We start from the raw sequence: 23,168 nt of genomic DNA, 5'->3' as shown, positions 1-23,168 counted from the left end.
CTCCGTTTTGAACAAAAAAGTAAGTCAATCGGAGTTTTCTAGCTCTAGTTATAGCCAAAACAGTGACAGGTGGTCTCACGGGACTACACCTAGGCATGGCAGGTAACAGGGGGAAAAACAAAGAAAATGAAGATGTTCAACAACAAATAAGGGATGCACGCACCCCGAGGGATGACACCAACTTTGAGGTTGAAGAGGAAGACCTCTCCCACTCCATGGAAAGTCTTAGTGCACTCAATCATACCCTCAGCTCACACGAGACTAGACATGCGGAGAGGCATAGGGAAATAATGGAAGGTCAAGCTCAAATGGTGACAGAAATGCGCCAAATGACTTCTAGCATGGAAGCACTTGCAGTCAAGTTCTCAATGTGAATGGAGTCCCAAATAAAAGGCAAGGAAAAAGAGGATAGACCAAGCATGCAAGCTGAAAGAGTGACCATTCCACCCGTAAATGCAGCCTATGCAAGTACCCAAGGTATTTTGGGAAGAATGGACATTCTCAACATCAGCTTTGAACAAGGAGAGCCCTCACAAAGGCATGAAGAGCCCACAAATAATGGGATAAGAAGTAATTCTCAGCCACCAACCGTGCCCATGCCACCTATGCGTGCTCAGCCATCTTTTGGAAGGAATCACTCAAACAATGGGTCATTTCTTGGCAACCCAATGGATCAGCCCCATTTTGGGTATATGGGACAGCCCCCCAACCATGAAAGGGAGTTGAGAGTCAAGATCATTTTCTCAAAGTTCAATGGCCAGTCATCCTTCCCAGCTGAATTGGAAGAATGGCTCTCGAAGCTTGAAGACTACTTTGACATAATGCCAATAAATGATGATCAAAAGATACACTTTGCCACGATACACTTAGAGGGCTTTGTCCATACGTGGTGGTGGTACATAAAGAGGGAAAATCAGCAGCTTGTTGACACTTGAGATGCATTCAAAGCCCTTGTGATTCAAGTCTTTGTATCTCTGGTTGAGAAGGAGAAGCTTGCAAGGCAATGGTATAGTTTAGAGCAACGTGGGATGACGGTGCGTGACTACACAAACCAATTCCTCAATCTCACAATGTATGTTGAGTCCATTAGTGACGATGCAAAGCTTCACAAATACATTTATGGTTTGGATCCCCAACTCTCGGCTGATGTTTCAGCCCAAAGCCCATTAGATTTGTTCAAAGCTATTGAGTTGGCTGAGAGGTACTCTCGTAAGTACCACCGCGATGCTTCATTTCAGCATGCGCAGCAAAGAGAGGCATCTCAGCCACTGTTTGGGCAGCAAACAGGACCTATGTAGTCACATTTTGGGCAGCAAAGAAGTGCTGTAAGACCCGGGCAGTTTGGAGCAGGTTATGGTGGTGGAAATATGCCATTTAGTACCTTGAAGATCCCCACATACCCCACCTTTAATGCCTCTAGGCAAAACAGTAATTTTAGGACTGCAAACCAAGGGAGAGCTAAAAATAGACAAGGGGATAGCAAGGGGAAAAATGTCTCAGCTTTTGATGGTCAACGCTCTATCTCGATGGACCTCTACAAAGAGAGGAAAGAAAAATGACTTTGCTTTAAATGTGGGGAAAAGTATACAGCCGAGCATGCATCTAAATGTGCTTATAGGAATGCAAAAGCAAGGGTACATAGCATGTTAGTCTTTTATGAATCAGATGAGGATCATGAGGATGCTAGTGCCTTTGCAATCACGGCTGAAAATGATGAGATTGAAGAGGAATGTGGGAAGAAGAATTCTTTGACCCGACTGACACCTTCCCATTTGACCTCGGCGGTCATGTGGATGTGAATATGGGTGATAAGAATGATTCACATGCTGCTGCCACTGTTTGTACTATCTCCCTCAATGCTTGGACAAGATCTAAGAGCCCCAACACTCTTTGTCTTCAAGGCAAGATTCACAGGAAAGATGTATTTGTCTTGGTAGATAGTGGTAGCACACATAGTTTCATAAATAGAGCAGTCATGGACAGGCTGAAATGTTTTGTCTCTGATTTACAGCAACCAATGAGGGTGCAAGTGGCCAACAGGAGTGAGAAAATTAGTGCTCATGTATTCTCAACTGTACCTATTAAGCTTGCTGAAAATTATGAGCATAAAGTGGATTTGATTGCACTCAATATGGGGCCGATAAACATTGTGTTGGGCTGCGATTGGCTGAAAACTTTGGCCACCATTTCCATGGATTTTTCATTGCTGTACATGCAGTTTTTCAGGGCTGGACAGCTTGTTCACTTGTAGGGAATTAAAAACAACAGTGAATTTCAGCTTATTACAGCCAAGCAGCTCAAGAAAGAGTTCAAGAAATGCCCCCAGATTTTTGTGCTACAATTAAACAAGGAAAACACAGATCAGTCCTGGAAAATGCAGGATAATTCAACCCTTAAGGCTCTACTTGTGGAGTATGGTGACTTGTTTCAGCTACCTACAGCATTACCTCCCAAGAGAGTGGTTGATCATCCCATTGATTTGGAGCCCCATTCCAAGCCGGTCAATAAACCCCCTTACAGGCTGTCCAAATGTGAAAGAGAAGAAGTGGCCAAGCAGGTCAAAGATTTAGTAGACATGGGATTTATTGAGCCTAGCTCATCCCCTTTCGTATCACCTATCTTGCTGGTCAAAAAGAAAGATGGCACTTTCAGGATGTGCATTGATTACAGAGATCTGAATAAGATCACTATCAAAAATAGATATCCTATTCCTAGGGTGGATGACTTGTTAGATGAGTTGAAGGGAGCCAAGTATTTCACAAAGATTGATTTGAGGTCCGGCTACCATTAGATACGCATGCGCGAAGGGGATGAGATAAAGACTGCATTCAGGACCAATCGTGGGCTTTACCACTTCTTAGTCATGCCCTTTGGCTTGACTAATGCACCAACCACGTTTCAGAGCCTCATGAACAAAATACTTCAGCCTTACTTATTCAAATTTGTATTGGTATTTTTTGATGACATCCTCATTTATAGTCGCTCAAAGGAAGCTCACCTTATGCATATGAGGTAGATATTTGATATACTTAGACAGCATAGACTCTTTGCTAAGGAGACAAAGTGTTCGTTCATGCAGACTAAGGTTGAGTACTTGGGACACATTGTCAGTGAAGCAAGCATTAGAGCTGACCCAAAGAAAGTGCAGTGTGTCAGAGATTGGCCAAAACCTGCAAATACTACCTCCTTGAGAGGATTCTTGGGTCTCTCCTCATTTTACCACAGATTCATTCGGCACTATGCCACTATTGCAGCCCCTCTCACTAATAGGCTGAAGAAAGAAGCATTTTTCTGGGATGCATTGGCAAATAGAAGCTTTAATCAGCTGAAAGATTTGCTTACTTCAGTCCCTATATTGGCATGCCTTGATTTTTCTAGGGAATTCACCATTCAATGCGATGCCAGTGGGAGAGGAATTGGTGCAGTTTTGCTGCAAGAACATGGGTTCATAGGGTTTGAGAGCCGAAAGCTGGCTGAAAATGAGAGGGTTATGAATGTCTATGATCAGGAAATGCTAGCCATTCTTCATGCCATCAAGAAATGGCATCACTATTTGTATGGCAGCCGATTTAGAGTGAAAAGCGACCATAGAGTACTCAAGTACTTCTTGTCTCAGTCAAATCTGACTTCGAAGCAAAGGAGATGGGTAGCCACCTTACAAAACTATGACTTTGACATCACCCACACTCGTGTGAAGGACAATGTAGTGGGTGGCTGATTCCCTGTCTAGAATGTGGGCATGTAAAGTCTCTGCTATCATGGAATTACACAGTGATTGGATACATGAGCTTCAGGAAGCTTACCTACTAGATGCTGATTTTAGCAATGCATTTCAGAAATCACAGCAAGGACAATGTGTGGAAAACTCTTCATATCAGCTGAAAAATGGGCTTTTATGGTATAATGGCCGAATTGCCATCCCTCATACCTCCCCATTCAAGCAGAAACTCATGCAAGAGATGCATTCAGCTCCCATAGCTGGTCATTTAGGAGTCTTTAAGACCTATGACAAAATTGCTAAAAGCTTTTACTGGAAGGGCCTTTGGAAAGATGTGAAAGACTTTGTCTTGGGCTGCGTGCCTTGTCAGCAAAACAAGGACAACATCTTAAAACCAGATGGTCTACTTCAACCATTGCCTATGCCTGAAGGCAAGTGGACACACATCACTATGGACTTCATCACCGGCCTACCGGTGACCAAGAAAGGTTGGGACAGCATCTATGTAATTGTGGACAGACTCACAAAGGTAGCCCATTTCATTCCCACAAAGACTCAGTATAATGCTTCTCAAGTAGCCAGCCAATTCATAGAATATGTTTTCAAATTGTATGGCTTACCACAGGTCATTGTGCATGACCGAGATGCTAAGTTTATGAGTAACTTTTGGCGGGCAGTTTTCAGCTCTATGGGCACTCAGTTAGCACCTTCCACACTGCTTACCATCCACAGACAGATGGTCAGACAGAAAGGGTCAACAAATGGCTGGAAACTTACTTGAGGCATTTTTGTCATTATGTGCAACATGCTTGGGACTCATGGTTGCACTTGGCTGAGTTTGCCTATAATAACTCCACACATGCTAACATTGGAGTTTCACCTTTCGAGGCCTTGTATGGCTATAGGGTGCCCCTTCCTGTGGTGATCTTCAATGATAAAATAAATCCACAAAGCAAGGAAGAATTGGAGAGAATGCAGGCCTTACTTCAGCAGTGTAAAGCTAACTTGAAGAGAGCCCAAGATCAAATGAAGCTTTATGCTGATGACAAAAGATGGGATGTGGAGTTCCAAGATGGGAATTTAGTGCTCTTGAAAGTACCTAAGTCGCGATATGCCTCCCTTAAAGATGGGTCTAGCAATAAGTTGGCACACAGGTTCTATGGACCATACCGGATTATCAAGAGAGTGGGAGACTTGGCATATCTATTGGCATTACCCCCATCTACAAAGATCCATAATGTCTTCCATGTGAGTCAGTTGAAGCCCTTCAATGACTCAGCCGTGGACTATGTTGAGGAACTCCCACCAATAGATGCATCATTCAATACATACTCGAAAAAGTCATAGGACAGAGGGAAAAGAGACTTCGCTCTCGCTCGATCATGGAATACTTGATTAAGTGGCAAGGTTTACCACTTGAGGAAGCTTCTTGGAGGCCAGCTTCAGTTTTGGAAGAGTTCCCATACCTTTTAGAAGCAGATTTGGCTGAAATCTAGCTAACTATGGCCCTATTTTCCCCCAGATAGACTGCAGATAGCACTCTGTTTTAAAGCAGTTTTTTTTTCTGCACTACGGACAGCAAAGCACACCATACATGGGCTGAAAGTACTTCTTGAGAGATCTGTTTTGATGTATAGCATACCTTGTTCGGAGTCTCCCACAGAAAGTTATGATAGATTTACTACAGCAGGGTCCTGTAGTAAACAGCATGTTGTCCACTGTCTGCAGCCCGTATTTACTCCAAAAATTTGGGTCAAAAACTCATGTTTATAACTTCCCAATAAGGTCCATGCATCATACATATCCCATAGCCCATCATACACAATAATACCTCTTTATTCATTAGTATACCCTTGTAATAATGCCATAGAGTAGTACTCTGATCGGCCCCTCCCAGTTACCACACGTTCCTAAATTGTTTTTGAGGGCAAAAACCTTCGGATGGGGATGGAATGTAAGAGAGGGGGATTTAATAACGGGGAAATACTAGCTACACTGGCTGGTATATAAGGTGAGAGAGACTTAATTTTTCATTATCTGATAAATATATAAGTCTTCTTTCTCCTTCACCTTGCTCTCCAAGCTTCCATGTCTTCCTTCCCTCTCTTCTAGTCTCTCTCTCTATTTCTAGTCTTTCTCTCTTCTCGTAATTGTCTTTCTCTCTCTTCTGCTCTTCTTCTTCTTCTTCTTTGCAGTCTTCTCTCTCCTCTTTCTCTCTCCCAGCTCCTCTCCTTTACAAAATTCCAAATACTGGGTGCACTATCTTTACACACTAGAACACCCAGACTTTATCACAAAGTGCGCCATGGTTTAGTGGTATAGCCAATTAACTCTCAACTTTATGGCATGAGCTTAAATCCGATTAAATACGTTTGATGTTTTACAAAAATTTCGTCTCTATTGGGATGGGAAGGGAATATGCCCGTCCAAATGTGTCCATGGTCCGTAAAATCCGACGCTTATGTGATTTTGTCATGTGTCAAGACGGCCCTTCAAATTTTTGGGTGGGCAAGGTTTGCTCTCGATGTGTAACCTCCGAGTCTTTTTACATGGCAAGGTCCAAAAATCTTGTTTTTTTAAAGAAAGGTGGTAATCTTGCATTAAAAGAAGAGAAAATATTGCACTAGGCCTAATAGATTTTTTTTTCGCTGTAACCTTCAAAATGGGAAATTGGCACATCAAAAATCGCCGGCGCTTGGTGCCTTTTTTGGGCGGGGGGGGGGGGGGAGACAGATGACATCATGAAGAAAGGTTTTTGAGTTTTGAGCGTTGAGGCGATCCGATGAGACATATCAACTTTAAAAAGGAAACGTGTTGAAATAGGTAGGGCTGGATAGAGGACGACTCGGCTCGGATAAAAAGCGCGCTGCGCCATGACGTCTCTCTGTCTCTTTGCCTCTCTCTGCTGTCGGGCCAAGTCAGCAGGGAACGCCAGAGCCACGCAAAATCTTCCTGAAGGGAGATTGGCGACAGGTCAGCAGACGCCCTCCCCGAGTCCCCGCCAAGCAAAACACCAACACCCCAAAAACCAGAACCAATATAAAACTCTTGATGCGCTGCCTGGTCGGTGGAGAGGTAGCCTCAGCCAATTAGGTAGCGACACGTAGGAGGGCCAGTGGAGCCCATCACTCCATCCAACTGCCCTTTTACACTATTTAGCATCTAGGGAGCCTTCTCCTTTCTCTTCCTTCCTGGCAGTCTCTGCTGTTCTGAACTTCTGAAGAGAAAATCAGATCACACACACACACACACACACACACACACACACACTTCCTCTCCCACCCCCCCAAATACAAACCGTCAGAGACCCCTCTCAGGTCCTAATCCCTAGCCCCAGGCCTGCAGAACAGCTGGCTCAAGCCAGCCTCTCCAGAGCCAAACCCTAGCTCCTCTGCCTCGACTCTGTACACCCCGCTTCCTGCTCCCTTCATCGTCAAACTGCATACCTCCCATCGAGAAGCTCTTCTTCACGGAACGAAGCACTCGGCCTTTCTTCATACCAGGTAACTCTCATATTTGGCCTTGATTGCCTGTCGTTTGAAGGATAGGAAGTCATAGGATGTTTTGCTTAGCCATTTCGAATGTTCTGTTATATTTAGTCGCTTAGCCGTTTAGAATATTATGTTGTCAGAGCGATCGCCTAATTTTGTGAGGCTTGATGTCTCTATGCTTTTGGGATCTGCGATCTCTCCACAGAGCAGTGAAGCTTCGTCCGTACATAGTCCATTGCATGCGTTCTAGAAATGCAATTGTCTTTTGAATGAAGGTTGTCACAGTGCTGTTTGTTGGTGTTTGTCTGTACACAAATTCTCTGCATTTCTTTAATTGAAGACTCTACATTTGCAGATTTCTCATCTTGCATTGGCCTGATAGCAATCTCTGCACAGAGCATTTCCGCTAAAGTTAGCATTAATACTCTTTGTCCCTTGAGAAGGTCAAGGATTGACAATATTATCCGGCAAATTGCCGTTGCCTGCCACAACAGACACATAAAAACATTTGTCCGAAGCAGTTTCTATGGATAATTGTCTGTTATCAAGAGCCAGACTTGATGCCACGCCCAGCTCAGGTTGTAATCGGAGGGTTGGACGATCACCTGCTAGTATAGCCCGTTGCAGGAGTGCTTTTGCTGTAACCCAAGCTTGCCTTTTAGAGCATGGTCGTTTGCAGAAGGCTCTCTCATATGGTGCTTCAAGGTACTCTGTTCGTTTGCCCTTTGCCATCAAAGTGTGTAAGCTACACAAGCAAAAGGGCCATAAGAAATATAATAAGATCAGATCCGAAGCAGATCAAGGAAGCAGAAATGGAAGTGCCTTTCCCAGTGCCGCCTACTCTGAAGCCACTAAAGGGCGGGAGCTGGAGCAGTTCAACTTTTCTATGTTGGAAGAGCCTAGGTCAGAAAGTTTCTATTTGCCCAGCTTGACTGTTAGTCCCCTGTGGATTACCGGTGAACAGGCTACTGTTGAGTGTCCACAGCCTGAAAAGCTTCATGACAATGATGGTACTGATGAGAGACCACCATTGAAAAGCCAAGAGAAACAGGATGAGGATGCCATTGAAGAAGGGGCTTGGAAGCTTTTGAGAGCTGCTGTAGTAAATTACTGTGGCCACCCTGTTGGAACACTTGCTGCAAATGACCCCACTGATTTGACACCCCTGAACTACGATCAAGTCTTTATTCGAGATTTTGTTCCTTCAGCCCTGGCATTTCTCTTGAAGGGCGAGTCCGACATCGTCCGTAACTTCCTGCTACACACTCTACAACTGCAGGTGATGTTTCAACTGCTGACAGGCCCCATTAATGTGAAGCTTTCTTACAAAATGCTATTTGTATCTGTCTGATTTCCTCTGGCAGGGTTGTGGGTGATAGGTTAGGTCTGGCATGGCTAGAGGTCAGTCTGGTTCCTACATATGCTCTTACTCTTTTTGAGAATCTGCCCTTTTGTTGCGTGGCAGAGCTGGGAGAAAACTGTTGATTGCTATAGTCCTGGACGGGGATTGATGCCTGCAAGCTTCAAAGTACGAACTGTACAAGCAGAAGGGCATGATGGTAATGCTATAGAGGAGGTTTTAGATCCAGACTTTGGGGAGGCTGCAATTGGAAGGGTAGCTCCAGTTGACTCAGGTATCACGTCTGGCTGTTTAGCAACATGCCACTGAGGTTGGCTTGTTTGGTTGGTTGATTAAGTAAAATTTAGGGTGATCATGTAGACATCATGAACTGTGTTGTGAAATGCTCTGTATCCAATTATCTTATAAGCCCATTATCTGAGGATTTGTTTCTCATTTCTTCGCAGGGTTGTGGTGGATCATTCTTTTGAGAGCTTATTGCAAACACACAGGCGATTATTCTTTGCAGGAACGAGTAGATGTACAAACCGGTATAAAGCTGATACTAAAGCTATGCTTAGCAGATGGCTTTGATATGTTCCCTACTCTGCTAGTCACAGATGGCTCATGCATGATTGACCGACGCATGGGTATACACGGGCATCCCCTTGAAATACAGGTATGTATTTGGTCGATCTCTGCTTTCAAAGATTCTAGGCTGTATTTTCCTGCTGTATGCAGGATAATTTAGTGTGTCTAGGCATGTATAGTTTTGTTTGCATTGTTGCACAAACCTGACAACAAATCAAGGTTTTGATGATTGACCTTTTTTGTTTTCTTTAATGGCTGGTGAAGCTGTATAATGAATTCATCAAAAACGGAAACTCACAGACCGATTTTTATCACCATGTACTGAAAACTCAGGGCTAGTAACTTATCATTTTTGGATAACTGGGGAAATATAAAGCAATTAAGAGGGGACCGAGGGTGGTGAACTTAAGTGAGAACTGATAGTAAATAGATTGCCATTTCCATGTATCTGTCAGATAGTTGTTTGATAATGTAGTGTCTTTTTCTTGTGTCATAAAAGCATGTAGACTGAAGTTCTGTTTTCTGAGTACTGATGATCCTTTTCTTTGGCTTAAATTGCAGTCTCTATTTTACTCAGCACTTAGGTGTGCAAGGGAGATGATTCTTCCGGACGATGGTGTAAATGACCTCGTCTTGGCAGTGAACAGTAGGTTAAGCGCATTGTCATACCACATCCGTGAACATTACTGGGTTGACATGCGGAAGCTAAATGAGATATATCGTTACAAGACTGAAGAGTACTCTCACGAAGCTGTAAACAAATTCAATATTTACCCAGAGCAAATTCCTCATTGGCTGGTGGATTGGATGCCGGATCAGGGTGGCTATTTGATAGGCAATCTGCAACCTGCTCATATGGACTTCAGATATTTCTCTCTTGGTAATCTATGGGCAATAGTTGGATCTTTGGCTACTCCAGAACAGTCTGAAGGTATTTTGAAGCTCATAGAAGAAAGATGGAGTGACTTGATTGGAACTGTGCCACTAAAGATAGCCTTCCCAGCATTAGAATATGATGAGTGGCGCATTATCACTGGGAGTGACCCTAAAAACACGTATGTATTTGTTGTTGGTTTCTCACTCAGGTCGTATGAAAGTCATGTTTAGTGAGTATAGTTGTCATTTCTGCTTCAATTCTGTAGGATTTGCTTGTTAAACCTCTGAATTTCCTTGCAGGCCTTGGTCTTATCATAATGGTGGCTCCTGGCCCACTCTTGTGTGGCAGGTGAGTAGAAGCTTACAACTTGTTCTGGAGCTATGGGTTGCCTGAAGTCTTCATTGATTGCTCACTTGATCATGTGTATTTGGAACAGTTCACAGCAGCTTGCTTGAAAGCAGGGAGAGGTGACCTTGCTGAAAATGCTGTAAAACTACTAGAAAAGAGGTTGCCAGTAGACAATTGGCCTGAGTATTATGACACACGTGCGGGTAGATTTATAGGGAAGCAGGCCAGGCTTTACCAGACTTGGTCAATTGCTGGTTTTCTCGTGGCCAAACTCTTGTTGGCCAAGCCAGATGCAGTCAAAATATTGACATTTGAAGAAGATCGTGCATTACTTGAGGCAATGTCTTGCCCCATTGGTTCTGGACCGCACAGAAAGAGAAGCCAGAAAACTCACTCATCATGAACTGATGTACAAAACATCTTGTATCAAAAAATGTACATAACGCCATGGCCTTAAAGATTGTCGAAGTCGGCCCTGCAGAGCAAGTCATTTTAGCAGGGATATACGCACATTGATGTGAACCCATTTGTGGGGTTTCAAAATGTAGTTCTACGCTGATTTATTGTGGTGTGATGAGTCCAGCAATTTTGGCTGCTCACATCTCATCTCACTACCATTATTGGTCCATTTCTGGAAGCTATTGAGGAGCCTATATGTATCAGCTCTGATTTGGAGTATGGTCCTAAATTTTTTTCTCAAGGACCTTTGCTGTATGAGCTTAGCTGCCCACCTCAACATTACAACCAAATATATATTCATTTATTCTTGCATCCATGTGTCCTGTTTTACTCTGCTTCCAGATGTGTCAAGCAGTGCCTTTGCCTTTTGGACATTATCTGCTTCACTCCCTGCATTATGAATCTTAAACGTCACAGCCTGAGTGAACTATCTTATAATCTCAGAGCTTGTCATCGAGATTCCATTGATTGTTTTGCTTTACACCTGAGAGGGTGACTCCTGAAGATGCTTTTACACGGGTCCCATCGATCTTCCTTTACACACCGGCCTTGTTGGGGGGCGGACGAGTCATGCCGTCCCGAGGCTCCCGATGGAGGATGCCAGTTTTTAATAGGCCTCAACAAAGCTTTTAAAAGTTAATAAAAACGCAACATGTTTGTTGATACACCGTAAATGATATACCATATTTAAATAAATATTCGTAGCAACTTGTTTTGAGCACAACGATTTGACTCCTTTGACATGCGATTTTTTATTCCCCCTTTTTTTTTCACCATCATGGGCATATCGAAAGGAAAAAGTTATGATTTATTTGATGCATCCATGGCCATACCTACAAGGTACTTGACTTTTATATTTGAAGCAATGTGACTTTTACACACATCGTTTACATCTGAAGCTACTTGACCTTTTTTTAAAATGTGTGGATAAATTTCCATCAATAGTAAATACTTATAGCATACAAAGGATATGCATCAGGGCATTAGGCCAAAGCAACTAGTTTTTTACAAAAGAGTCGGAAGACCCAATGGGTGCTGATATGCTTCAAAAGTACTATGATCTGATCTTTCATGGTAGGTATGTCCTCAGTAGGGGTAGTCCTCTTTCCTGATCCGAAGATGGCATTGTTTCTCAGACATCTAGATGTGCTTGAGTGTGATTGCTCTTGGGGTGTCCAGCACCAATAGTGAGGCCTTGTCAAGCGGCCCAAAATCACCAAACATGGCAAGCTTCATAGTGATTGCATCTTTAAGATTGGCCTCTCTTAGCCATTTCCTACTGGCTCTCCATACTGGTCTAACTGCATGGCAATCTTGAAAAAGGTGGGTAATATTCTCTTCCTCCTCTTGACACCACATGCAGAGAGGGGGGAGCTTAAGTACTTAATATATTGAGACTTGCCTAAACAGGGAGCTTGTTAAGTACCAGCCTCCACAAGAGGGTATTTAATCGATTGGATTTGGTGGCTTTCCAAGTCCTTAAGCATCTCCTCCAAGTAGACATTCGAGAATGAAGAAACTACTTCTTTCACCAGGTTTGCATGAATACCTAGGTAGATGAGCCATGGATTTGCTTAGACTTCTTGGCAAACCAGGCTCTTTTGCTTGCATAAGTGACCAGATATTTAAGGAGATGGGTACGCTATGGCTTGCCCGACAGCGGAAATGCAGGCTTGAGGCGTGACATCAGTCTCACAAGCCCCTGGAGTTCTATCTCACTGAGTTTGAAATGGTCCCTAATGGTAGGAATATCCTTCCAAGTGCTGGAGGTTACATCCCATACATTTGCCCATGACTTCAATCCTTTAAGGGCCATCTTCCTTGCAAGTCTGAGTTGCTCATGATAGGGTGTGAAGGGAGGATCATAGGGAAAGGGGTAGAGCTAGATGCTAAGCAAAAGCGAGCCATCCTCTTTCATTTGGGGATTTGGAAGAAGCTTTGTTTCACTCAGGAGAGAGTCCCATAACTGTACCAAGTCCTGTGCCATTCTGGATTGGGGGATTTTAATCTTCAGATTCCCACCTAGCATATCATGCCAGGATGCTTCACGCCATTCTTTGCCATCAATTTTAGCTGTACTAATCCATTTTTTGAGAAGAACTGCCCAGGGTTAATAAGTGTCAATTCTTCTGAGGGTCAAGAGTGCTAGTCGTTGAGCCTTAGGATAAAAAGAGTCCAACCCATATCCTCCCTCTGACCTATCTGTAGTAAGAGTGGAACATGGTATCTGTACATAGCCTTTGGATATATCTTTCTTTCATAGGAAGTCTCTCACCATCCGTTCTAGCTGCTCCTAGGACGTCCGATGAAATGGGACCATTTTGAGGCCATAAAAACTGTAAAGGAGGACAAAATCACCTTGGCTACCACTAACTTTCCAGCTAATGAAAGATGATATTTTTGCCATTTCTCAAGCTTGCTCTAAATTTTTCCCTTGAACCATTGAAAGCATTGTTTGGAGGAGAGACCTACACCTACAAGACACCCAAGATATCTTATGATTTCCCCACATTTGACTAACCTGAAGCCATATTGCAGCAACCATGGGTGGGGCTCATTATAGGTTAAGGGAAGAAGCTTTGTCTTAACAATGTTAATCCTGGAAGCTGATAGTTGTAAGTTCTTGATAAAGTCCCATCAAATTATCTACTAAGGTCTTCTCTGCCTAGACTATGCTGGCATTATCGTCAACAAAAAATTGGCCGCCATGTGAGACCCATCAAGAAGGGGTAGCCCTTTAATAGTGCATGCCACCACTTGTTTGTCAACATGCCTCAAGAGGGGGTCAGTAATAAGCGCAAAGAGGAGGGGTGCCAGTGAACAGCCCTTCTTGATGGATCTGCACAAAGGAAAGGGCTGGGAAAGCTTTTCGTTGACCATTACACATGCCATGTGTCAGACATAATAACCTTCGGCCAGGCAAGCAGCCCAAGACGACCATTAATTAGTGTGTCCCGAAAAAGGGCAAGAACTGCCAAGGTCCGAAGCTCAGGGGATACCCTTAGATTTCTTGCTAAATTGGGCAGGACTTGTCTATTTGGGAACACCGATCGAGTGCACCATGAAAACAAGCCTTAGAGACCCAATTAAAAGGTGGGAAGAGGGTATATTTGGTTGGGAGGTGAGTAAGACACACATGAAATCTTCTTCTCTTTCTCACATTTGGTATTAGAGCACACGGGTTTCCAAAGAAAGATTTGGGGGGTTTTTGTTACGACCACACAGTGAGATCATTCGGCAGTTGCGAGAGCGCACAGGAGTTGGGCAACGTGAAGGCATCTCTGCAACACATCACAAAAGACAACGCAATGTCTCTTTCTAGCAACACCCACCACAAGGCCCAACAACAACCCAAAATCACACCAATAACACCACCAAGGCCAAGGCACACTCCATCACACAAGAGAGTTCTCTCTCTATTACTTGAGAGAATGACTATCTCCCTTTCACCTTTTATCCTTAGTAAATTCCTTGTGGCACTCTGCATGTGGGATAGAATCCCGTTTTTACCAAGCTTGTGAGCCCTCCATCCCCTTGTAAAAAAAAAGGGTGTTTTTCTCCTCTTTCTGAGCACATTTTTTGAGATCTATAACTTCTTGGTACAACATCAAAATTGCAAACCGATTTCACGACCTTCGAGAATGATTTGAAGACAAGCTTCTGAAATATTATCATTGCCAATTGAGCTTGGGAGCACTTTCGAAATTTCGCACCAAAGTGACCTCTTGAGGTGGGCAAAAATTGGGATTTTTCAAGTGCTGTCAGTTCCTGTGGTTTTCTTGCATCGATGAGTATCGAATTTTAGCATATTTGACTTCTGGTTTTGACTAGCGAGAACATTTCAAAGTGCTTTCATGGTGCCAGATACGCTTTATCTCTACCTTTTGGGGCTTAAAATTCACTACTTTGAGTGCGTCTATGTATGCTTGAGAGTGTGGATTCTGTGTATTTGGATGTTTATGCATGGTTTCAAAGAGGATTTGCTGACCTATTCAGGCTTGCACTTTTGTTCGAAATATACAAAGAGGCTTGCTTTTGACATATATGCTTCTTGTGGATAGTACTTGTGCGGAAACATAGCAGTTTTCTGAAAGTATATTGTATTTACGCTTGCCTTGCTTTTGTTGGTTTGAATTATCAATCCAAAAAAAAAAAATCAATTAATCAATCATGTCAGGTACTGAAAATATGCCTTTGAATGACATTGATGTAGAAGAAGAACCTCTTATGCATGATGACGAATTGCCCTCTTTATCTAATGATGTGCATAATCGTCTTTCTAGTTTGGAAGGCACTATGCAAGTTTTGCTTGAACAAAAGCAAATTTTAACTCGAAATGCTTTGGATAAAGGCAAGAGACCTTTAGATGAGAGTTTACCTAATGCATGTATGCATGACACACAAGTTATACATGAGTCCTCCGTAGTCGTTCCTCTGTTGCCAGAAGCTAAGTGGTAGCTTAAAGACCTTAAGCCGCCTAAGTTCAATGGCACGGCGGCACAAAGGACTGCAGATGCGGTGGAACAGTGGCTCTCTAAATGGAAGCAGTGTTTTAAGTTATGCCATATTCATGAGGACGCTTTAAAGATACATCAAGCTACATATAATCTCATGGATGCCACTCACTTTTCGTGGCGAAAAATTGAGCAGGATCATGCAGAGCCGTCTACTTGGATTGCATTGTTTTATAATAATTTTGTCCCTCCAGATGAGTGGACAAGGGCTCTAGATGCATGGTTCTTCATAGCTCAGAAGAGCTACTTTGTCCAGGAATATGCGGACAAGTATAGAGAGATTCTATTAAAGGTCCCTGAACATATTCTTGACTTTTTGCAAGTGCATAAATTTTTCATGGGCTTAAAAGAAACCTTAAGGCCACTTGTCAGGAAGGAGAGATGTAAAACCTTGAATGAGGCAGTGGAGCTTGCATTAGTCCTTGAAGATGGGAAGGCCCAGAGATTTCCTTGGACTAGAGGTGCACGCACTGTCTTTACTCCTGCAGATGCACCTAGTGCTCCTCGTGCGAAGGATACTAGAGAAGTGCATATGATCAAGACTGTGACAGGTACCAAGAGGAAGGTATTTGCTATGGCTAAGAGAGCCTACAATAAATCCATGCTCACTCCACAGCAAAGGGAGAAAGCAATGAGAGAAGGAATCTGTTACAAATGCTTGGGACAGGATAAATTTAAGGCTTGTCCCAAGAAGGCAAGAGTTAGTGCTCAAATGGTGCTTAATCCAATACAGGATGTGGATAAGGTGAGAGATGACCTAGATGAGTCACCTCCACATGACTCTGGTTATCATGAACGGATCCTAGCCGTCACAGTAACAAAGAAAGTACCAACTGTGCCAGATGCAGTGTTATCACCTAAGGCACAATAGGGGTACCAGTTTGCTGACACTGAGCTCATTCTAATGAAAGGCATAGTGGCAGGATGCCCTGTGAGTATTTTATTTGATACAGGCTCTTCACATAATGTTATTAGCTCTAATCTCATCAAGAAGCTGAAACTCAAGACTATCCCTTCAGAATATAGTTATTCGATAGAGCTAGCTGACAGGATGGGTACATAGACATGGGATCAGTGAGTTGTTGACCTCCCTGTACACATCCAGTCCTATGAGGACAGATTGGATTTTGAAATTACACGGCTTGCAAGATTTGACCTAGTGTTGAGCAAGCAGTGGCACGCAAAGAAGAGACCTATCATTGACTTCTCTTCTCATATTTATCAGTTTGAGCACGAGGGCCGACGATTGTTGATTCACGGAGAATCGGATCTCCAAGAAGCAAAGATTCTCTCGATGACCAAGGCGCTCAAGATTGATTGTAAGTCTCTTTACTTTTGTTATATTTTAAATATTTCTAAATGTCTATCAAAGGATGACACGGATAAAGGTAAGTTCCACAAGTATCCCTTCGACCTTATCAAGTAAAATAAGATCCCAATTTTCTAATGTATTTAAATTTGATCTACCTCTTGGTTTACCTCCTTGTAGGAATGTGGAGCATAGGATTGAGCTTGTCCCAGGAGCTAATCCAATTGCTAGACCCCCCCCGTTCAGGATGAGTCTACAGGAGGAGAATGAAGTTTGTAAGGTGGTAGATGAGTACTTAAGCAAAGGATTGATTAGACCTAGCTTTTCACCCTTTGCAGCCCCTGTTTTACTTGTAAAAAAGAAAGATGGTTATTTTTGAATGTGTGTAGACTACATGGCTTTAAATAAAATAACTATCAAGCATAGATATCCTATGCCTCGTATTGATGATCTCTTGGATGCTCTAGGTGGTGCTTCTATCTTTAGTAAGATTGATTTAAAAAGCGGTTATCACCATATTAGAGTAAGAGATGAAGATATTTCTAAAACTGCTTTTAGAACAAGATTTGGTCAATATGAGTATTTGATTATGCCTTTTGGTTTAACAAATGCTCCTACTACTTTTATGATGTTAATGAATGATTTACTAAGACCATACATGGGCAAGTTCGTTGTAGATTTTAAGACGATGTGCTTGTGTATAGTAAGAGTATCCATGAACATGAGTCACATTTGGTGACAGCCTTTGAAACTTTGCGGGAAGCAAAACTCTATGCTAACCCAGACAAGACGATTCTATGTTTAGCAGAGATAGAATATTTAGGTCATATTGTATCTGCTGATGGGATCAAGATGGACCCCAAGAAGGTTGTTGTAATACTTAGCTGGCCAACACCCCAAAATAAAATAGCTCTTCATTCCTTTTTGGGATTGTCAGGATTCTATAGGAGATTTATATACACATACTTGTACAGAGCTGCTACTATGACAAATTTATTGCAAGATATGGTGCCCTATGTGTGGACATCAGTGCAACAAGAAAGCTTTGAGGCTATGAAACAAGTAGTTTCTACTGCCCCTGTTCTCAAGATAGTTGATCATGAGAAACCATTTCTTTTAGAAACAGATGCAAGTAGAATCGCGATAGGTGCAGTCCTTAACCAAGAAGGCAAGCCTATAGCTTTTGAAAGTAAGAAGCTTTCCCCAAGCCAACAGAATTGGCCAATTCATGAACAAGAGCTTTATGCTATTGTTCATTGCCTTAAAGTTTGGTGACACTATTTAAATAGTATAGATTTTAAAGTTTATACAGATCACCATACCCTTAAGTATTTTTGTAGTCAACCAGATCTTCGAGGGTGCCAAGCTCGATGGGCTGAAATGGTGCAAGAATTTCATATGGAAATTCTATACAAGAAGGGTAAGAATAATGTTGTTGCTGATGCATTATCTCGTATAATGTATCAAATGAGCTTTACAATTTTAGAAAGCTCATTGCTTCAAGAAATAAAGGAATCATAGTTAGAGGACTCTTATATGGCAAAAATTTATCGAGCCATAGAACGAGAATCTTTGATTAGGGATGGACCAGATACTTATGTTTCATTACCTACTATTATTTATGATAAGGCAAGTTAATTTAAGAAATTTTCAATTGAGAATGGGTTTCTTAAACGAAAAGGCAAGATCTGTGTTCCTAGTGCACGGGAACTACGAAAGAAAGTTTTGTTTGATAACCATGATGCGCCTTGTGCAGGACATCCTGGTATTGATAAGACACAACTTGTTAGAAGGACATTTTGGTGGCCAAAGTTGGCCAAGAATGTCTATCAATATGTCCAACAATGCTTTCAATGTCAAGTTAATAAAGCAGAAAGGGTGAAGCCACCAGGTCTGCTAATGCCGTTACAAATTCCAGAATCTAATTGGAAAAGTATTTCCATGGATTTCATTGTCGGCTTACCTAGAACCCAGAGACAAAAAGACACTATCCTAGTGATAGTGGATTGCTTCAGTAAAATGGCTCATTTCATAGCCACTCGCGAAAGTGTGGAAGCTACGCAAGTTGTAGATTTCTTTATTGATCATGTGTTTAGGTTGCATGGTCTACCTACGTCCATTGTATCTGATAGGGATGTCAGGTTTACTGGTCATTTTTGGCGTCATGTCTTTGTTCGTTTAAAGGTGTCTTTAAACATGTCAAGTGGTGATCACCCAGAAGCAGATGGTCAAACAGAAAGAGTCAATCAGATACTAGAAGACATGCTGAGAGCATATGTATCTGATAAACAAACAGTTTGGGATACACATTTGTCTTTGTTAGAATTTGCATATAACAACAAACCTCATAAGGCAACAAGTTTGTCTCCTTTTTAAATAAATTATGGAATGAAGCAAAGTTTTTCTAGTACAGTAAGGTCAAATGAGAAATGCCCAGTTGCGGTAGAATTTCTTAGTGACATACAGGCTAATATTAAAATTGCTCAAGCCAAGTTACAGCAAGCTGCTAATAAGACTAAGCATTTTGCAGATAAGAAATGGTCAAGTAGGATCTTTGAATTAGGAGAAAAAGTTTTTCTCCAAGTACCAGCCAAGTCGTCTAGTTTATTGACTGGCAAATGTCCAAAGTTATCTCCAAGATATTGCGGACCGTGGAAAATTATTCAGAAGCTAAGTGATGTAGCTTACCGATTGGAACTCCCTCCTGAATGCCGTGTTCATCTAGTGTTTCATGTTAGCAAATTAAGAAAGTATATCTCACATGATGATAATCTAATTGATGGTATGGTACCCTTGGAGGAACAGGATTTAGTTGTTGACCATGGACCAGACAAGATACTAGATCAAAGAGAGAAATGGTTGTGTAATCGTACTCTCCACGAGTATCTAGTTGCTTGGAAGGGTCTACCAGTTATTGATGCTACATGAGAATTAGAAACTCTGATTCGACGACACTTCCCATCACTAATCATTGAGGACAATGATTTTTGAAAGGGGGAGAGAATGTCAGACATAATAACCTTCGGCCAGGCAAGTAGCCCAAGATGGCCATTAATTAGTGTGTCTCCGACAAGGGAAAGAAGTAACAAGGTCTGAAGCTCGGGGGATACCCTCAGATTTCTTGCTAAATTGGGTAGGACTTGTCTATATGGGAACACTGGTCAGGTGCACCATGAAAACAGGCCCTAGAGACTCGATTAGAAGGTGGAAAGAGGGTATATTTGGTTGGGAGGTGAGTAAGACACACATGAAATCTTCTTCTCTTTCTCACACCATGACATTGTTGAATAGTGCACCCACAATGCCCAAGTAGGTAGGGCCAAAACCAAAAGCTTGCATTGTGGAAATAATGAACTTTAGACCGATTCTGTCATAAGCTTTGTCAAGGTCCATGTTGACCAATACAAAGCCAGTGTCAAGCTCCAAAGCATGATCAATGGAGAATATTACATTGAGAACAACATCCTGTATTTTCCTCCCGAAAACAAAGCCATACTATCTAGGATGTATGACTTTCCCTAACAAATATTTGATTTTTCCCGAGAGCAGCTTGGCTAAGATTTTATAGGTGAAAGAGAGCATGGTCATCACAGGCCTCCAGTTGGATGGTTTGGACCTATCCATAGCTTTAGGCACTAGCTTTATGAGTCCAACATTGCATTCTCCTGGCATCATACCTGTTTTCTTGATCCAATTGAGGAGGTGGACTAGTTGTTCAGAGCACGAATCCCAAAGCGCTTGGAATAACTCGGGCGGGAGGCCATCAAGCCCTTGAGTCTTCCCTTCTTCATCAAATCAAGTGTGTATTTTATCTCCTCCTTGGTAAATGGCCTTTCAAGGTGGAGGGCATCTTCAGGCAATAGGGTCCACCACAGCCTTGAGGAAGTTATGTGTCCTCGTTTGGTCTCATCATGCTCACTACCGACAATGGCAAAGAGATGCTCTTTGAATATCTGCAAAATCGACCAATCATCAGTGTGCTTAGTTCCATTAATGTCAACAATTTCTGTGATGAGTTCATTCATTCATTTGTGCTTGAGTGCACCAAAGAAAAGTGAGGAGGGTGCATCTCCCAGCAGTTCCCATGTCCCTTTGAGCTACACCTTTGCGGCAACAACTTTTACTTGGCTTCTCTCAATGCTTGTTCCAAATTGAGGAAAGTAGCTTTGCATATAGCAGTCCTCCGAGTTGTGTTGTAGCACACTCACAAGTGCTTCTCTTGCCTCAATTGTGAGCTGGTCAGTTTTCCTCCTTTGTTCAGTTTTCTGTTTGCCATAGTGTTTGGCTGCCTTAGTGACTGAGTGCAGGCACTTGATCCACCTATAATCAGGTATGATGCAATCATCAATATCATGGGCCCAAGCATGCTATATTTGGTGAAGAAAGGCCTTGTCTTTAAGGAATGAGGTATTCAGCTTAAAGGTGTAAACACCCCGAACAACATAGTATGCTTAACAATTATGATATTCGCTTGTTTTCAAGATTTAATATAAAAGAGAATGAACACTTAAAGCTAAAAATGAAAATTACTCACAAAATTACAGCCATGAAAATGTAAAAGTAATGGAGACAAGATTGATGGTTGAAGATGGGCAACTCCCCCCCACCCCCCTCCCCCCCTCCCCCCAAAGGAATGTATTTCTGCTCAACCCAAGTCCCTTAGGGAAGAGCTTAGTTAGAATCAACCTGAGAGTGAGGAGAAGTAATTCTCACTCTCACAAGATCATGCAAAGATGTACAAATACACATGCATTATCTATTATGCAATGATAAGAACTGATTTCTTTACAGTATGAGAGAAGAAAGAGGGAAAAACAGCTTTTCTTCATCGTTGATCAGCAGTACATGGATAGGGCTTGCTTCTTGTTGCTAAAATGGAAGAAAGAGCTCGAGAAGGAGGTGCAGTAATGAATTTACAAGCTTGCTGTCTTGTAAAATAGCAGTGTGAGAGAAGAGGGAATATGGAGGAATTTGATAATGGAGAAGTGGGGAATGATGATGGGGATGGATGGGGCCAGCTTCTGGCTATCTGGGGGTGCTGTACATGAGTTTACAACAAAGAAAAATAATGCTGAATGAAGAAAAACGAGCTCTTATTTATAGGAGAGGGAAGAGCTAGTACAAAAGGGGAAAGTGAAGTAGCACAAGACAAGTGTCCAGCCACATGTCATGAGATGTGACAAGTGGTGGGACACTTGGAAACTTGTGTAACAAGTGTCTTGACACTTGTCTCTTCTCTATGGCCTTCCTTTTTGGGCTGAATACTGTCAAGAATAGAAACAAACAAATTTAGTAAGCACAGTCAGAGTACAGAATTTACTATTTTTAGAATAACATCCCTATTTTTTAGGACTAGCATTTTTAAGCTAATTTGAGGCTCCTAAAATTTAGGGATCCCCCCAATATGGGTGTCATATGAAAGCTTTTTCTGTGTACATCGCAAAAACGGTATCAGAATCTTCATGTGACTTCCCTATGCAAAGAAATGTGCATTTCAAGCTTTCAACCCACACATGCACATTGTACAAGCATTTCATGATCATGCCATCTTGTTGATTGTAACTGTCTGTTCTGGCGGATGTAGCCCACACTTCAAGGCATCAATCCTTTCTGTGTGTGAGTCTAACCCTGATATGCGTGAGTTCTGGTCACAGGCGCCCAATCGGGCCATATAGGTGGAAGTGTAAACTATCTTTTCTCTAACCCACCGCGTGGGTTCACCATAACCTGTGACCACTCATCAGTGGCCAGCTTCAATGCTATTTTCTTTATATCTAATTAGTGCAAAGGAAATAAATTTAATAAATCATTATATAGACAAATTAATAAAAAAGGATACAAATTCTGTTTCTATAGAGTTGTGACAGCCCTATGGCTTTTATTTAGCTGTCCTCAGCTGAAAAGCTTCTTGATATGGCTGAAGAATGTCTGGGTAATCCTTCATGAATTTTTCATTTACCCACTGTGCATCTATTGTGGGTAGATTTTTGAATTTTAGTAAGAATTTTCGTGTCACAAGGCCACTTCTCGTGGTTCGATCCTTGTGAAACAAAATCTGTTCAGGTTCCAAGAGTTGCTCTGTTTCTTCAACTTCTGGGGAATCTTCAGTAATGGGTTCCTTTGGTTCTGGTCCTATGTAAGGTTTAAGCAAACTTACATGAAAAGCATTGTGTATTTTCTAATGAGCAGAAAGCTCAAGTCGATAAGAAACTTCATTTATTTTCTCAATCACTTTGAAGGGTCCAAAGTATCTACTAGAGAGCTTTGGAAAAGATGAATTTTGACCAAAACCTTGTTTGAGCCTGCTTTTATCAAACTTTAGCAAGACATATTGACCTTTTTCAAAAGCCAAAGGTCTTCTTCGTTTATCTGCTTGCTTCTTTTGTCACTCTTGGGCAACTTTGATAGTGGCTCAAACTTGATCCATTGCTGTTTTTAAATCTGAAGCAAACTCATCAGCAACAAAAATCTTATCTTTAGTGCGAATAATTGGAGGAGGAATCACTTTACCCTGGACTATTT

At 42.1% G+C, this 23,168-nt stretch overlaps 1 protein-coding gene across 1 annotated transcript; it reads left to right on the top strand.

Annotated features, from left to right (window-relative positions):
* The first annotated feature begins 6,820 nt into the window (after positions 1-6,820).
* On the top strand, positions 6,821-11,135 carry LOC148009478 (alkaline/neutral invertase A, mitochondrial-like). Its single transcript, XM_087673495.1, has 7 exons — positions 6,821-7,221; positions 7,565-8,488; positions 8,675-8,843; positions 9,016-9,227; positions 9,701-10,194; positions 10,316-10,364; positions 10,453-11,135. Exons 2-7 carry the CDS (start codon positions 7,736-7,738, stop codon positions 10,765-10,767), a joined length of 1,992 nt encoding a protein of 663 aa, XP_087529621.1. The 5' UTR covers positions 6,821-7,221; positions 7,565-7,735; the 3' UTR covers positions 10,768-11,135.
* The last annotated feature ends 12,033 nt before the right edge of the window (positions 11,136-23,168 follow it).

The sequence above is a fragment of the Lygodium microphyllum genome, chromosome 30, assembly GCF_053477565.2.
Source record: "Lygodium microphyllum isolate KBCC chromosome 30, Lygodium_microphyllum_v1.1.10, whole genome shotgun sequence".
Classification (NCBI taxonomy): Eukaryota; Viridiplantae; Streptophyta; class Polypodiopsida; order Schizaeales; family Lygodiaceae; genus Lygodium; species Lygodium microphyllum.
Note: the sequence above shows the minus strand (reverse complement) of the source record. Positions and strands in the feature narration are given on the sequence as shown.

What these genes read in the sequence shown, in the direction of transcription:
- LOC148009478 (XM_087673495.1), top strand. Translation starts at nt 7,736, where the DNA reads ATGGATAATTGTCTGTTATCAAGAGCCAGACTTGATGCCACGCCCAGC. An exon ending in TACACACTCTACAACTGCAG is followed by an intron (nt 8,489 to 8,674) that starts GTGATGTTTCAA and finishes GTTGCGTGGCAG; the next exon opens with AGCTGGGAGAAAACTGTTGA. An exon ending in GGTAGCTCCAGTTGACTCAG is followed by an intron (nt 8,844 to 9,015) that starts GTATCACGTCTG and finishes ATTTCTTCGCAG; the next exon opens with GGTTGTGGTGGATCATTCTT.